This window comes from Sinocyclocheilus anshuiensis, unplaced genomic scaffold (assembly GCF_001515605.1).
Source record: "Sinocyclocheilus anshuiensis isolate Anshui unplaced genomic scaffold, SAMN03320099.WGS_v1.1 scaffold1881, whole genome shotgun sequence".
Taxonomy (NCBI): Eukaryota; Metazoa; Chordata; class Actinopteri; order Cypriniformes; family Cyprinidae; genus Sinocyclocheilus; species Sinocyclocheilus anshuiensis.
The window spans coordinates 80,151-97,282 of NW_015539947.1; the positions used below are offsets into that span (position 1 = coordinate 80,151).

Below are 17,132 nucleotides of genomic sequence, written 5' to 3' on the forward strand. Positions count from 1 at the left end.
CCAAACAAAGTAGTTTCGCTTTCACAACGAAACACACGGCGGCCTAGCGTGAGTGGAAGCCGCGGCCTAGCGTGAGCTGAGGCCGGGCTAGAGTGAGCAGAGGCGGCAGGTTTGAGAACGGCGTGGCCGTCAGATTCGACGAAGGAGCGGCAACCACATGTGACGACCCCGGACTGGACTCCGCTTCGTCCATGGTGAAAGCTGATCCGGCGATCCACAGCACTAAGTTGATGTATTCCCTCAGCGACCAGCACAGATCAGCTCTAGGCATGACGAAGCGGATATCGTCCTCTTTTGGAAGACCAAACAAAGTAGTTTTGCTTTCACAACGAAACACACAGCTCTTCACGACATGGCGGCGGCAACAATACTACAGCGAGAATAAAAGTTACGCCTTCTTTCTTTGCGTGAACATTTGGGCGGCGTAATGCAAATCTTCCCACATAGTGATGTAGACATGTGGGGCGTGTTAGAACGAGGCGTTTTAGGTAGGCGTGGTTAACTCTTAACTTTTATAAAGAATATCGCTTTGGATTTGAGACTTTAGTCTTTGCAACTTTACAGATCTTCTTTATGCACCAAGAGCTTGTAACACTCCAAAGAGAGTGAAATCGCATCATATGACCCCTTTAATTTTCAGGATATGCAGAGATTCATATCACAGAGGAAAATCATTTGTGAAGTCCATCCGACATGGCTTCATGTTTGAGAACTTTCATATTTCACTTCAAACATGGATGCACTTCATCAATAGGTGTAACGTGTGTTGGTGCTGTAAGGAGCACACGACGATGGAGAATTACAAATAGTGGTCTTTAAATAAATCCACAGAAGAAACTACAACCAACATGAAACATTCGCAATACAGGACAAAGCAACTCAGGTAAACACAGAGCTTAAATGAATGGAGACAAACAAAAATTAATTAACACAGGTGAACAGAATGACAATCAAACTGGGGAAAACTAGGTCAAAGAGGAAACACAGAGACAGAAACAAAGCCTACATGTTACAGTTCGCTTCCCCTCCCGGAAGGCGCGTCCTCCCGCCTAAAGAAATCCAACCGAGGAGGGAGGATGGGGGTTCTGGAGGAGGGCGTGGAGCAGGAAAAAGGCAGGAACTGGGAGAAGGTGAAGGTGGGAGGAACCATGGTGGAGAAGACGGAGGAAGGAGCCAGGGAGGAGCCAGGAGCAGGAGGAGCCAGGTGGAAAGCCAGAACGAAGCCCCAAGGTGGAGTCGAAGGAGGGAGGAGCCATGGTGGGGAAGGCTTTTACCGAGGCGGAGACGGGGACCCGGACGACCACGGTGGAGCCGGAGTGACTGAGGACGAAGGCAAAACCGGAGGAGTGGAGTCCTGAGGCGACGGATGGTCGACGACTGACCAAGGTGGAGCCGGAGGGACAAGGGAGCCCGGTGGAGCCAGTGGGATGAAGGGCCACGGTGGAGACGAGGGAACTAGGAGCCCAGGCGGAGTCGATGGGTTGGAGGACTGAGGTGGAGTACGGGACTTGGAGGCTGGAGGCAGAGACAGGGGATCCTCACACCTAGGCGGAGCTGGAGACTGGAAGTCCCGAGGCAGATCAGAGCGCCCAGATGGTGCTAGAGAGGAGGCGGGAGAGGGAGGCTGGGTGGGAACATGAGAGTCACAGGGAGCTTAGGAGACGCAGGAGAGCTGGATAGAACCAGCAGAGACTCAGGAGACATAGAGAATAAATATTTGTTTCATGATTCAGTGGAATAATTGGTTTGAACTGGAAACAGAATGAGCAAACAGCATTAAAAAAATAAACAACTGAAAAGACTGCCTTTTTGAGCTGTAATTCTGATAAGTGCTGTAAAAGGCCATTCACATTGAATGCGGGATTTACAGTGTCGAGTAACCTATGCTGTCAAGTTACTAGCATTCTGCTCCATAATAGAAAGTTGGTATTGTTTAAAATAATTAAGGTCTTCCCAGGTATATTTGGTGAAAGCATGTTTATTTAAAATTACCAAACATCTAGGGCTACTAATATCAGTCCCGATCCATGTCTGAGGCACTGAACCCACTTGGGTTTCTGGTCAGACCTCAGGTATTTGGATCTAGGTGGACTGACATCTATTGTGCATACATGTTTGGGTGGTGCTGCATCTGTAAATGGGAAATTGTGTTTGTCATGTTGGGAGAAATGTGCTTCAAACCCAACTTCTAAATTGTGTAGCTTAAATATTTTTTTGGTTTGTCCATTACAGATTTACCCAAGGTCTTCGACTGTGACAAGTGGACATGCTACAGGAGGGGATTATTCAGAGATCTGCAACTCTGAGTAAACTGGCAGACGAGCTGAGAAGAGTTTGTAAATCTGCAATGAAAAGAATGAGAAAAAAAGCAAGCAGACTATTGGAAGAAGAGAAATTGTTCTGATAGATAAAAGCAAATTTGGCTATAAAAGAAAGGTATGTAAATTGCTTAAACACTTCAGAATTCCTCCTCGGTGTCCATTGCATAATTTTGCATCTAAAATTATGTTGAATAAACCTAAACACACTGAATGAATGTAGTTTCATGAATGTAGAGACAATATAATACACAATACAATTTCTCCTGTACACTGTGTTCATTTACCACAGGGTGTCTTAATGGCCAATTCGCACGGGATAAGAAATCTCAGTTAAACTACCTGAAGTAGAAGGGGTAACTCGATTTACACTCTGCAGTCACCCCCATGTCGTCATGTGCGTCATGTAGGTGTTGCTTCCTGATATCCTCATTCGACTGGACCTAACTGTTTATATCCAATCAGAATCAGAATTCTAGTTCAGAATTTAATAAATGAATTAATAAAAATAGTTCAACTGCACCTGATACACACACACAAACAGGTTTATTACATTTATTAAATTCTGTTGGTAATAGGCACTGTTCACTGTTCACTGTTGATCTTTTTTAATGTATTTATTAAAGCATTTGTTCATCCTGAAAGAGTGTTGATAATCAGTTCAAAACAACTATGTACTGACAGAGTTCAATTTAGATACTTTTAAATTTTATACCATAATTGCAGAAACATTTAATTGTGGGGTAACACTTCAGAATAGGGAACACATATTCACTAATAACTAAGAGTTTTCCCTGAACAAACTCTTAATTTGCTGCTTATTAATAATTAATTAATTAATAGTTAGTAAGGTAGTTGTTAAGTTTAGGTCTGGTGTGGATTAAGGGATCTAAAATACAGTCATGCAGAACAAGGCACTAATATGTGCTTTATAAGTACTAATAAACAGCCAATATGCTAGTAATATGCATGCTAATAAGCAACTAAGTGTTACAAATTGTGGGTGTCACTATCCTCATTTTAACATAATTGCCTCTTGTGAATTCCAGTACAACAGAGGATGAGCAAACAACAGGAGCACCTGGGTATTCGGAATGCTAGGCATCAAGGTTGAGAGGAGGAGACCTATTTTTAAAGTTGTGCATCAACGTTCAGCCAGAAATCTCATGCCCCTCATAAGGAAGTACATTCGCCAGGGAAGCTCAGTCATTTCAGATGGATGGAGGTCTTACCGCAATCTTCAGAATGAAGGTTATGATCACTGGATTTTCAACCATAAAGAAAATGTTGTTGGCCCTGTTACAGGTGCACATACACAGAACCTGGAGAGACTTTGGGGTGTTTGTAAGTCAACTATTTGGAGACTAAGAGGAAACCGCACACAAAATATGTCGAAAGACCACTTGGATGTAATTGAGTGGGCTTACTGGCGTGGGAACAATCACAGAAATGGACCACTTGGAATGCTTTTGCATGACAAAAGCAAAAGTATATGTATGTAAAAGCATATAAAAAATATATGAGGCCTACATGAAATGTACTTGCATATATTATAGACAGCAAGTTGATTTGTATACTACTATTCTGTTTAAACACACTGAATGTACTGGTGTCATGTTTAAATGCCTTAAATGTGCTTGAAAATGTTTTATTTTTGGAAAATACAAATAGTGAAGTTGACCCAACATTTATTTATTTTCAGTTAAAGACTGAGACCCTGAAAAAAAAGACGGGCATGAAATCCAGTCAACTTCTTCCACTGATGGAGTATTCAGATGCTAGTTTTCAACTTTCAGTTTAAATACGTTATGTTGGAAGTACTGTATGAAAAATGTAAAATATGTATTTGATTAAAAATATGAAGTTTATATTAGCCTGAGTTTTTGTTATATTTAGAGTGCTAAATAGAAGTGTGCCATACAGTTTACATTTGTTTACAGCAGCACATTTGTTCTTGGCCATAAAAAGTTATAATAGGTTTGTAAATCTCAGAAGTTGTCTTAGATTAAAATAAAAAATTCTACTTGTGCCGTCTTTGGTCTGCTACTGAATGGAAATAGAACTTGTGAACCCTAGTAGACATCAGTTACTTTGACACTGCCGGCAGCTTCCATATTGTTCCCCACGTTTCAGTGAACCAAGATTACATACGTAACCAGAGACCTTTTTTAAGGTGCAACCTTAAGACTAAGGTTTGTTAATTGTTGTAGTTGTGTGCTGTAATGGATTTATTAGTTGTGAAGAGGAGGCAGCTTTAGAATAGGGAACGGGTATGGGTTAATAGGTGTCCAACTACTAGTGAATTAGTAATGAGCAAGACTTCACTTTAGAATGGGTAACATATTCAGACTTATGAAGACTTAATTTAGAGTTAATTGGACACAATTAACACTTGTAGTTATGTGTGTTGCTACGTAAGAATAGACTATATTTATTAAGTGTTATTAAGAGAGAATGACTATTCTTCTGCTACTACCAGCTTATAAGGCCCATAATAAGTAAAGCATACTAAGATCATAATTCTCATACAACTGCCTTACTTACTCCCAATAAGCAGTAACTATGAGTCTATTAAAGTAAAACTCTTAGTTAAAGGGGTCATATGATGCTGCTAAAAAGAACATTATATTGTGTATTTGGTGTAATGAAATGTGTTTATGTGGTTTAAGGTTCAAAAACACATTATTTTCCACATACTGTACATTATTGTTTCTACTCTATGCCCCGCCTTTCTGAAACGCGTAGATTTTTACAAAGCTCATCGGTCTGAAAAAGCGAGGTGTGCTGTGATTGGCCAGCTATCCAGTGCGTTTCTCCAGCGTCTCCTCGTCCCTCGTGTGTGTGTGCAACGTGACAAAAGAAAGATAATCACAACATTTGTTTTTTCACTACACAAATTATATTAACCCTCATAATATATCTATCTGGTTGCTTTAGCTGGTTAAGTTTTCTTGTTCATTCATTCATTGCTAACTTGCATTTCTTAATTGCTAACTTATGTTCCAGTCTACTTATGAGAGTCTAAAGGTGCAGTTACATTTACCATCGATCTGTGAATTCTCCAGTCACTTCAATAGGAATCAATACGATCAGGAATTTTGTGTTAGGGTCGAAATATTTCCACATGCAGATTTTGCACTGGGTTAAAGTCACACACATTTACTGCACTGACCAACAGAAAGCTGCTTGGTTTGAAAGTGCTTCATATATTACAACACTACTGACAACAGACAATGGACCTATTTTACACGTATTTTTTACTAATGTTACCCCACCTTAAATGTAAACCCTCATTCTCTCTGTTGTGCAACTCCCAAACATTTTCTCCATTAAGTTTTATTTAAGATGCAGTACCACACATTTGCCTACCCGTCGTCCCCCACAAGAGCATTTTGTTCCTGTAATTGGCAACCTCAAGGGAAAGAGAATCACAATAACATGCACTAGCTGGACTCCCTGAACAGATGGCGTTACATACAATAAAGACAATGTAGCACCAGTAATAAAGATTTCATAAGTGGTATCTCATTTGATTTCCAAACAGTGAGAGGAAAGAAATCAACGTTATGTTTCTGATCAAATTGCATAAGGCACTATGAGAATACAGATTCATTACATCCGAGGAGGAACTTCAGGTAAATGGCATACTCATCCTTCTAGGAGGAGCTCTCCCCTGAGGATACAGACATGCATCTATCCATCCTATATTTTTTATATGTTTTCTGGGAATGTGCAAAACTTCCGATTCATTAGCTGCTGTAGGGAAATGGCCTCGCCCGCTATTACGGGAAAAAAAGGTGGATACAGTCAGCACCACCCTATTGCTCTTTCCATTCAATTTTACCATCACCTGATATCATATTCTCTGACAAACCATTTTGCCAAATGAGAGTCTCTAGGTATTTGATTTCCCTTTAGAGAGCAGCACATTGTGTAAGAATCCACACCCTGGCGTGCTGTTGCTTTTGTTCCCGGGAATGTACAAACAAGGCCATAAATGCTTAAGGACTGGTGTGGTTACACTATAAAAGCAAAGACAATATTCACAGTTCAGGTGCTCTGGGTGGAAATTAGTGTGACTTAGCTACTCAGGATTGAGCTTTCCACGCTCGGGGTGAGTTTTTATGCTGTCCATTTATGTTTTGGTTTAAAAAGAACGTCACATAGTATATTATCATGTATTATATTATATAAAAGTCTTGGGTCAGTATGCTTTTTTAATGTGAAGAAGTCTTCTATGCATATATATTCTGCTCCCTTTGGCTGCATTTATTTGATCAAAAATACAGTGAAAATAGTGTAATATTATTACAATTTAAAAAATGCTGTGCTCTATGTGAATATATGTTAAAATGTAGTTGATTGCTGTGATCAAAGCTGAATTTTCAGCATCATTACTCCTTTTTATTGTAAGTAAGCTGAGGGGTACAATACATACAGTACATAGAATGTAAACAAATGAAATCATACATCGAACAGACATGAGCTTGAGATACACTTACATGACTATACCACAGACTGCTGGACAAGCAAACAGATCTACATAAGGAATACATATACTTAACTCTATACTCACTTTATTTAACCCTCTGGGGTCTGAGAGACAAAGGGCCCTCTCCTAATGGCCCATCAGAGTGACTGTGACTGTGAGGCAGGTAAGAAAGAATGTGAGGAGACTAACATCTTAAACGCAAGTCAATAAGCATCTAATTTATCCACACCTTGATTATATGCCTTGTTTCATGTTTCAAGTTCAGCTGTCCAGGAACTTGTTTTTTTCCATGTTTTTTTCAAAAGCAGTCATTTTCTCAAGTGTTAAAGTGTCTATGAATAGGTTTAACCATTGGGTAATAGATATTTTTGTTCTATCCTTCCAGTTTAATAAGTATTACTTTTTTTGCTAGTGTGGATGAGGTAAAGATCAACTTTTTTGTTTCTTTTGAAGAATTAATAGAAGAAAGATCTCCCAACAGAAACATTGAATGGGATAAAGAGAGTAACGTCTAGAATCACGACTGACAGGACAAGAGAAGGTGAGGAGGGGAGTGAACACAGTTCAAACAGTAGGCAGGGATACGTCTTGTAGTCAGGCAGACTGAGAGAGAGGCCGTTGGGTCCAGCCCCGGGCGACAGTGGGCTAGAGAGGAAAAGGGGCTGTGCAGATGATGACCGGAGGTTGGCAGCGGTGGCCTGACAGGAACACAAGCTCATCCCCTCCACACTCGAGATCTCTCTTGGCACTGCACAGGCCTAGCTGCGGGGCAGACCCGGGGAGAAGATCGGTAGCTCAGCTTGCAGAACAGGACAGGACTGGAGAACTAACACACACTACAAACTAACCACTACGAATAGAATAGATAGGACAACAGACTGACAACACAAGAGGGAAAGGGAGAAGCATATAAAGGAGAGGAGAACATGAGTAGCAGGTGATGACACTCAGACAAACGAGGACTAAACTAAACAAGGAGGCAGGACGTAAGGAGCACATGGCAGACGACAACAAAGACAGAGCCATGTGCTCACACACAACACAAACAAGGAAACATTAAACAGTGGCAAAACAGACAAGACAGAGAGGGCAGGATCCTGACAGTATTTTGTATCGTATCAACTGTATTCTGGAATTACTAGATAAGACAAAAATACCTTTGCAAAGTTTTAAAGGTCTAGGTCCATATATTCACAGTGAAGTTCATGGTAACACTTGATAATAACTTTCATTAATAAATCATTAACAAACATTATGTAATGCTTAACGGATCATTAGTTCAGGTATATTCACATATCTAGAAACGTGAAATAATGTGCTTGTTAATGTTTCATACCTGTCAACCCTCCCATTTTCCCCGGGATTCTCCCATATTTTACCATTCTATCCCGCTATCATCCCGTTTAAATATTTTCCTGTATTTCTCCCGTATTTTTAATCTTTCTATCAAAAATTTAAAAAATCCCACTGGGCGTATTTGATATGTTTGCTACATTCGCTTCCGGTAAAACTCCCGTACTTTTTATGGGCCAAACCTCATTATATGAATAATCACGACAACAAATTCCAAGGCTGTCCAGTTGCCCGATCTTGTATGAAACGCATCTTTCTCACACGATCGACGCATACAAATTTTAACCCATTTGTCCCCTCAACTTGGCAACCTACAGCCCAGTGATGCTATTGATATGTGCGCAGGTAGAACTGTGGGAAGGAAACAATGATCACTGGTAGAAATGGGAGGAGAAGACTCAGGTGCTCCAGTGAAAAAAACTAAATATGTAAATGTATATTTACATGTATAATGAGATATAGCTTACACTTCAAAAGGCTATTTAATTGATTAAATATGAGTGCTGCAAGTTTTAAAAGTCAGGTGCTGCGCTGTTTTGTTTACTGCGAGAACTGGTTACCGGAGAAACGGCTAAATTACTGGTGAAAATGAATTTGCATTTTTCACCAAAGCCAAAAACGACCCTTATTTTTACACAGAAAACACGCAGTAGTAAATGTAAACTGGTGGATCGACAAGAAGCTAATGAATTAATAAAACTCTAAAGATATGTTTATGTTATTGAATGAATATAATTGTTTGATAATAATTGTTTAAATTAAAATAATATAATATAAAAATGGTTACTTTTGACTTCGGCCCCCCATTAACCCGGCATTAAGGGTTGGTTAAAGGGTCAACAGTGTACAGGGGTCAGTTTGATACTATAAGGGAGCACGGTTCAATCTGCTTATATTGCATTGTTTTGATAAATGAAAAATGAAGTATTTTCTTGACCCCCCCCCCCAACGTTGTTGTATGATTCAAGGAATATTCTGTTTAATGATACACAATAGTATACTAATATAAGTGTTGAGGTGATAAAAACATGTTTTGCACCCAAATTACAGTGTGTGTGATATGTCTTTACCAAGCATTTAGCTCAACTTAACTAACCACCCCTTACACAAACATTGTTAAAGTATAGCTAAAATTCCAGTGCCCATAAAGTTACTAAAAAAATTAGTAGATGTTTATAAACATTTACAAATGATGAATAGTCTCCACTTTAGATAGGGTACTGCAAAAACATGAACAAATGATTAATAAATTATTTGTAAAGATGTGCAAATAGGGTGCATTCCTGTCATTTAGGACACTTTTTGCCATCAAAAGGACTGCTCATAAAGGTACTAATGATTAGTAGATGTTTATAAACATTTACAATTGATGCATAGTTTCCGCTTTAGATAGGGTACTGCAAAAACATGAACAAATCATTAATACATGATTAAAGATGTGCAAATAGTAGAAGTCTACACAACAAACAAAGACCAAATATATGACCTTTACAGACTGTGATTATGAGCTAATGAATATATTAACATGAATAGTTTGTGAAGTGCTTAAAATTACTAATTAAGCTATATTTCACAACATTTGTAAATGTAAAAATGAGCATAAGCTAATATGTGAACTGAAGTTTAATCACATTTGTAAGCATTCAAAAGTACATTAACAAATACGCTTGTAAATATTGTATAATTTCTGTTAAAATCATTTGTAGATTTTTAAAACACATTGAAAGTTTGATGACATCTGTAAACATTAACTAATGATCCGTTAAGCATTATGAAATGTTTGTTAATGATTTATTAATGAAGCTTTTAATCATTGTAAACAATCTGTCAAAATCATTTGAAGATTAAAAAAAAAATGCATGATCATATGAACTGAAAGTTTGATGACATCTGTAAGCATTTCAATTTACATTAAATAATGATCTGTTAATCATTTGGTAATGTTTAATAAGTTTACTAGTTAACATTAACAAGCACATTATCTCATATTTCTAGATATGTGAATATATATTAAGTAATGATTAGTTAAGCATTATATAATGTTTGTTAATGATTTATTAATGAAAGTTATTATAAAGTGTTACCAAGTTCATTATTTCATTTATTTGTAGGTAGAGAACTTATGGGATCATTGGATGCTAAGATTATGTATTCGTGATAATAATTTGATACAAGGTAAAGAGTTTAATTTTTCAAAGAGTTCATGATTACAATTCACCAAGGTATTAATATTATGTTTACTTTACTTTGTTGCTAAGAAGTAGTTGTAGATGTTGTTTGGATTCTTGAATTGTGAGGTGAGTTTCCTGTAGCAGGCTGATGTCACATTTATTCTTATAAAGATTAGTTCAATATTCTAGTTCTTTTAACTGGGGAGCGAAATCCTCTAATGTTCCGTGATAGTATATAGACATCTGGTTAGGGTGTTCAGCATTGCATATTAGCCACAGCCATATCACCCTGCAGCCCAAGACTGGTGTCCCACTGAAGCTGAGCAGGGTTGAACTGGTCAGTAGCTGGATGGGAGACTCCTGGGAACGCTGTGTTGCTGCTGGAAGAGGTGTTAGTGAGGCCAGCAGGGGGCGCTCACCCTGTGGTCTGTGTGAGTCCTAATGCCCCAGTGTAGTGACGGGGACACAATACTGTCAACAAGCACCGTCCTTCGGATGAGATGTTAAAACGAAGTCCTGACTCTCTGTGGTCATTAAAAATTCCAGGATGTCCTTCGAAAAAGAGTAGGGGTGTAACCCTGGCATCCTGGCCAAATTCACCCATTGGCCTCTGACCATCATGGCCTCCTAACCATCCCCATATCTGCTGATTGGCTTCATCACTCTGTCTCCTCTCCACCAGTAAGCTGGTGTGTGGTGGGCGTTCTGGCGCACTATGGCTGCCGTCGCATCATCCAGGTGATGCTGCACACTGCTGGTGGACGAGGAGATACCCCTGCTTTCATGTAAAGCACTTTGAGTGCCCAGAAAAGCGCTATATAAATGTAACTAATTATTAATTATTATTATTATATTTGAATTGATAGATGTTTAGTGACGTGCAGCATTTTCTTAAACAAACATGTAGACAAAAACATATACAGATACAATTAGGAGCAAAAAAATAAAAAATAAGCACGATGATAATGGTGTCTGTCATTAGACAGAGGTATAAGAAAATACAATAGAGGGATAGAGAGGTAAAGGCAAGCTATACATAAGAGCTTCAAGTCAAGTCAAGTCTGCTTTATTGTCAATTCTTCCACATTAAATGTCCTTGAGCTTGAATGTATAATGACAGAATTAGGAGCATATAGATAATCAAACAATAACAAACTTATGAGCAGGAGAAAAAAAGTTTTTCAAAATTAAATCCTAATAAAGAGAAGTACAAGCAGTAATAGTATCCCCCTCCCCCTTCCCCCACATAATGTCATATTAACCATTTTAGACCTATTGAAATGACAATGATTGATTAATGGCAATGCTTATTCTTTAAATTTATTATACTTTGAAAGAGAGTTTTATTAATTATTAAATACAATTAGCTAAACCACAGCTGGGCTTGGCTGGTCAACCAGCTAAACCAGTTTAAACCGTCTAAACTAAATCTTTTAGTTTGAGTTTTTTACTTTTTTCCCCAAGCAGGATAAGCTGTTGTTGGACACTTGCTGTAACATTCATTCAATATTTGACCACTATGTAAAATGTGATGCTTTTTCTATTCCACAGCTGCATTTGTTTTTAACCTCTAAATGTGTTTTAGACGAAGAAATGCTTTGAATACATCTTGATCCTCATCATACCAATAACACTTTATATCTATATTTTAATCAGTTTTATTTTGATAAACATGACACAATATAACATTAGGATTACATGAAATACATTTTTGCTGTCATAAAAGCACGTATTGAACATTAGTGGAACTGAAGGTGTCAAAACGAACACGTGGCATCAGTGAATCTGACTGTCGTCATCAGAATCACACACACGTCACATTCATGTGACATCAGACAGTGAACTATGACTGTAAATAGCTTTGCTCCATGTTTTGTCATGCTAATTTATATTGCACATGTAGCAGTTAACACACACAAAGGATGAACAACAGTAACTCCCCATTGATTTGGGTTATTTGGGTAAACTTAATTCTAGAGTGGAAGCCATCTGAACATCAACTGATATGTTGTTCATGTTTGTAGACTGTTTGTTAACACGACTTATCACTAACCACTAAGTATGTATTAAGGGAATTTGTGAACCTTATTGTAAATGGTACACTAATTCAACATTAACACCCTAACCAAACTACACTGGGAAGGAGTGATCAGGAAAGAATGTCACATGATGTAGAGTATTGGATTAGAAGCAAGTGCCACACACAGCTTTGACGTCAGCAATAAATCACTGTCCTGCACTGTACACTATGGAGTTCATTTTACTGACACTTTCCATTGTCTTTAATCATACCATTGTGCTTCTAACTCTGGGAACATTAGAAGAATGCAAACCCCTATTCTTATGCCCATGATGTGTGTCTCGCATAGGCTGGATTGAAAATGATGTTCCTCTGGTGTGTTCTGGTTCTTGTGAGCCTGCTCTCAGTGGCTACGGGCACCAGTGCAGGAGTTAAAGCCAGAATAACTCAGAAGGGGCTCGAGTATGGTAAGTAAGCAAGACAAGACTTCTTGTAACTCTTTAGAATAATAAAAAAAAGTCTGTAAGTATGATTCTGTAGAACAAAAACTTGTTACCATAGTGGTTGAAAAAAGCTCTGGGTCAAACTCTGAATGGACATGGAGATTAAATAAGTAAATACTAAAGAGTCTATCACTGAATCACTATTGCAGTGATTAATATGTTTCTGGCATGTTATATGTTTGGCAACAACTGATGCAGTGTGCAGCTTTTATTTCCCAAAGAACCATATCAGAAGATATGGTTCATACCCATGTCCAAATCCCAGGATGACGATGTTAAAATTCACTGTGAAGTAGTGGTTCAGTGAGCATGAATGAAGAGTCCTGAGTTTAACCCCACTGAAAGTCTTTAGGTTGAGTCGACTTTACAGAGCGGTTCGACTCTCCCATTGTTAATACAAGACCTCAGCCAAACATTAATGCAACTCTTGATGGAAATAAATGCTGTGATGTGGCATGATGTTGTCAAAACAATACCACAACAAAAGCATAATGATATCCAAGCTAAAGGCGGTCCAACGAAATATTAGAGTGTGTGACTTGTTTTTGACAGGCAGTGTAAAGTCGAGTCCAGCACGCCCCAAAGACTCTCAGTGGGGTTCAGGTCAGGACTCTGTGGTGGCTAATCTTTCACAGTTTGAGCCTGAGAAATCTTGGCATTGTCATGTAAAATATGTTTTTGCAACAGGGTTGTTTGAGAATGAAAAGCTACACACTGCATCAGTTAAGGTTAAGAGAATTGTTACCAAGCATTGGACGGTTCTGAATTTGATTGTGTGGGTAAAAAAGGGTTTGGGTGGGTGGACAAAATTTGGGCTGGATTGGGGTCAGTTTGGTGGTTTTCAGACATCTTAACTGTATAGGTTAATTGGTTAGCAAACAAAACCCAAGTGTGCATGTACTGCATCCAATCAGTCACCATGACGTTACTAAACACACACACACACACACACACACACACTGCAGAGTCAGCTGATGCAGCAGACAGACGTGACGTCTCATGAGAGATAGGTTTTTAGCGCAACATGGGATAAAATTTTGAATGTATAGCTGTATATTCAATTAACCACAATGCCAGAGTGGCCTAAATATGAGTTACACAGTAAAGAGTGGGAGAGTGACTCGACTCTCACAACGTGGAGGAGAGAGATACAGGGGGAGTGAATTTATTGTCTCAGAACAGCTTTAGAGTACTAGTATGGCTCACCTTCATGAGATGGGGAAAAATAATTTGCTCCAGGTAGCTATTTATACACAACTGAGCACACACCCCAGATCTTAGGACACTCATCCTCAGGTACAGCTTCTAAATGTTACTTTGTTTTGAATGCAGGTCGAGCGATTGGAATTGAATCACTCCAGCAGAAACTCAGAACTATTCAACTGAAGGATGTGAGTGGCACAGAAAAACTGGCTATTGGAAAAGTTGAATATAGTATTACAGGGTGAGATGAATGTCCCATCTAATGCATGGTCCTATACGTTCCTACCATTCTGTTCCAAAGCTTAAACTTAGTTGACATATTCAAAAGATCTCTAAGTAATTCTATAAAACATGATATCTATTTGATTTGTATACCCATTTAGGGTTGTCCCCTACTGACAAATACAACAAATAATATAAAGTAATATTTATTTGTCCTTGCAAAATGTAACTAAACAAAAAAAAAAAGATTTCATTTCGACTGAATCATTTGGTGATCAGTACACGTTATTTTCTACATGTCTAATGAAACAAAAGAGTTAAAAACATGAGGCTGAAAAAGAATTAAACGAAGGGCGAAAATAAATGTTTTTTGGGCATATTGTAATAGCATACAGTAAAAGCTTCTCCGATATACCTGATAGGATGCAGATTGTAAACCTGGGACTTCCTAAATCAGCACTGAGGTTAGTTCCTGGCACTGGAGTCATGCTTTCAGTCGGCGATGCCTACATCTCTCTGCGTGGAAACTGGAGAGTGAAGTACTCCTGGATCATGTAAGGAGACATTGTTATATCAACATTATTCATTTACACTAAACTAAATGAATGAATTTAATAAACTCCTTCATTTAGCTAAATATCTGATCTCTTTGAACACAGAAAAGCCAGTGGATCGTTTGAACTGGCTGTGAGTGAACTGGCCATTAGCACCACTATTGCAGTCAAGAGTGACGTCACTGGCCGCCCAACAGTCAGCGTGACCAAGTGTGAAGCAACTGTGGGAAGTGTCAAAGTCAGATTTCATGGTGGAGCCAGGTAACACTGTGCAACTAACACACAGCAGTCAAGTCAAAGTGTTGAATGCTAAATCACCATATTATCGGACAGATTTACAACAATGGCTTATAGATTTCAGCCTGTATGCAGCCATTGAGTACTACAGCCAAATAGTGGCTATTGATATTTTTGATAGATTTATATTTTATACCCAGTCACCAGGGGCCTCATTTATAAAAATGTTGCGTATAAACCGTCCTAAATTTGTTCTAAGGTCATTTCTCAAAAGTGCGTAAGTGCGATTCAGAGAAAATGAATGTGCACACAAAAACACGTGCGTCCGCCTCTCTTCCAGATCTGACGTTTATAAATCACAAATGATCTTGAAATTGTGCGCAGCGGACTGGTGCCAGATCTCCGCCTTGTAAACGCCCCCTAATTAATATCATTACCATATAAAAGAGCACACGCCAATATCCGACTTTCTATGCTTGAGAATGACGAGCACAAAGAAAAGTCTGAAATTGAGGTCCTGCTGGCGGAGGTAGAGGTTCGTGCGGGGACGCTTTTTATTTAATAATGTGTAATTATTCTGTGGACAAACAATGTGTGTGTGCTTATATTTTTTCTTTTGACTTTTATCAAAATTACTACTTCTAGAAACAACAGAAATAATAATAAATATACCTGCAAGCAGCGATGGTGGGCCCAAGCCGTGGTTTTAAGGGATACGGCAATTAAAGGGTTAATCCAAACCATCAAGACTGTGAACCACACATACACAGAACAATATATAAAGCTTTAGTAACACTTTAAAATAAGGTTTCAGTTATTAACATTAACTGTATTAATTAACATGAACAATAATTATATAGCATGTATTATTGTCAGTTAATATTCAAAACTTAAACATTAAAAAAATTGGTAACACTTTATAATAACTGCACACTATGAATCATTAGTTAAGCATTAGTAAATAGTCAATTCATCCTTTATAAATCATTGTTCCAACATTAATAGGCATTAGTAAGCAGTTTATAAATACAGCTATAAATGTTTTGTTCTTGAGCATATCTATAATGTTTAATAATTGTATTTTCATACTTTATTAATGATCAATTTATCATTTCTACATTATTACGTTATTTACAAACCAGTTATTTAGGAGTTCATAAAATCATTTAGAAATTGTATGTAAATGATTAATAAACTATTTAAATGTACATTTATAAATCTTACATTTATATATTTATAAATCTTATTATTTAAACACATGATAATAGTTGCTCAGTGTGCTAATAAATGCTTTATTAACACATATTCCTGCTGTAATTCATGATTAGGTCAGGTAGTTATAAAAAAATGTAGAAGCTGCCAGCCATCTATTTTTGTGAGCTCATCAAAAGTGAGAATTGTTTATACCTTGTAAAGCATTTACAAAGGAGATATAAAAGCTCATTAATCTTCCAAACAGAAAAGTTAATCAAACACAACACAGAGGGATACAGAACACAAAATAAATGCTTTATTAACACATATACCTGCTGTAATTCATGATTAAGTCAGGTAGTTATAAAACATTTAGTAGTTCGTCTATTTTTGTGAGCTCATCTAAGTGAGGACTGTTTATACCTTGTAAAGCATTTGCAAAGGAGATTTAAAAGCTCATTAATCTTCCAAACAGAAAAGTTAATGGTTAACAAATGAGAGCTTATTTTAAAATGTTACCAAAACCTTTAATGATTTATAAGCATTTTTAAACAATTTTATTCATCTATAATATTTGTGAAATATTTTTGCCTTCATTACAGCTTAGTCTTCATCTGCGAGCTGAACTGTTGGAAAAAAAACAACAACAACAACAAAAATATTACTGATTTTTTTTTTTCTGGTGATTAAAGATATGTTTAAAAGTCTCTCTCTAAGTTCCTCAATGTTTTGGCATCATGTAGACAAAGTTTGGTGTGTATTGTGTAATTTTCCTCTGAGGAGCATCCATTAATTCACAGCTATATTTTTCCAAAAATCAATATTCAAATCAATATAGCCGACTTCCTGTTGGTCGTAGCTAATG

The 17,132-nt window shown here is 37.7% G+C and overlaps 1 protein-coding gene across 1 annotated transcript in view; it reads left to right on the forward strand.

Moving 5' to 3' along the window:
• The first annotated feature begins 6,383 nt into the window (after nt 1-6,383).
• LOC107686983 (bactericidal permeability-increasing protein-like) overlaps nt 6,384-17,132 on the forward strand; it is a 19,786-nt gene continuing 9,037 nt past the window's right edge. Inside the window, exons 1-5 of the mRNA XM_016484114.1 lie at nt 6,384-6,432; nt 12,704-12,821; nt 14,190-14,301; nt 14,705-14,836; nt 14,942-15,097. Coding sequence (XP_016339600.1) covers nt 12,716-12,821; nt 14,190-14,301; nt 14,705-14,836; nt 14,942-15,097 — 506 coding nt within the window. The 5' untranslated portion in view covers nt 6,384-6,432; nt 12,704-12,715. The remainder of the gene's footprint in view (nt 6,433-12,703; nt 12,822-14,189; nt 14,302-14,704; nt 14,837-14,941; nt 15,098-17,132) is intronic.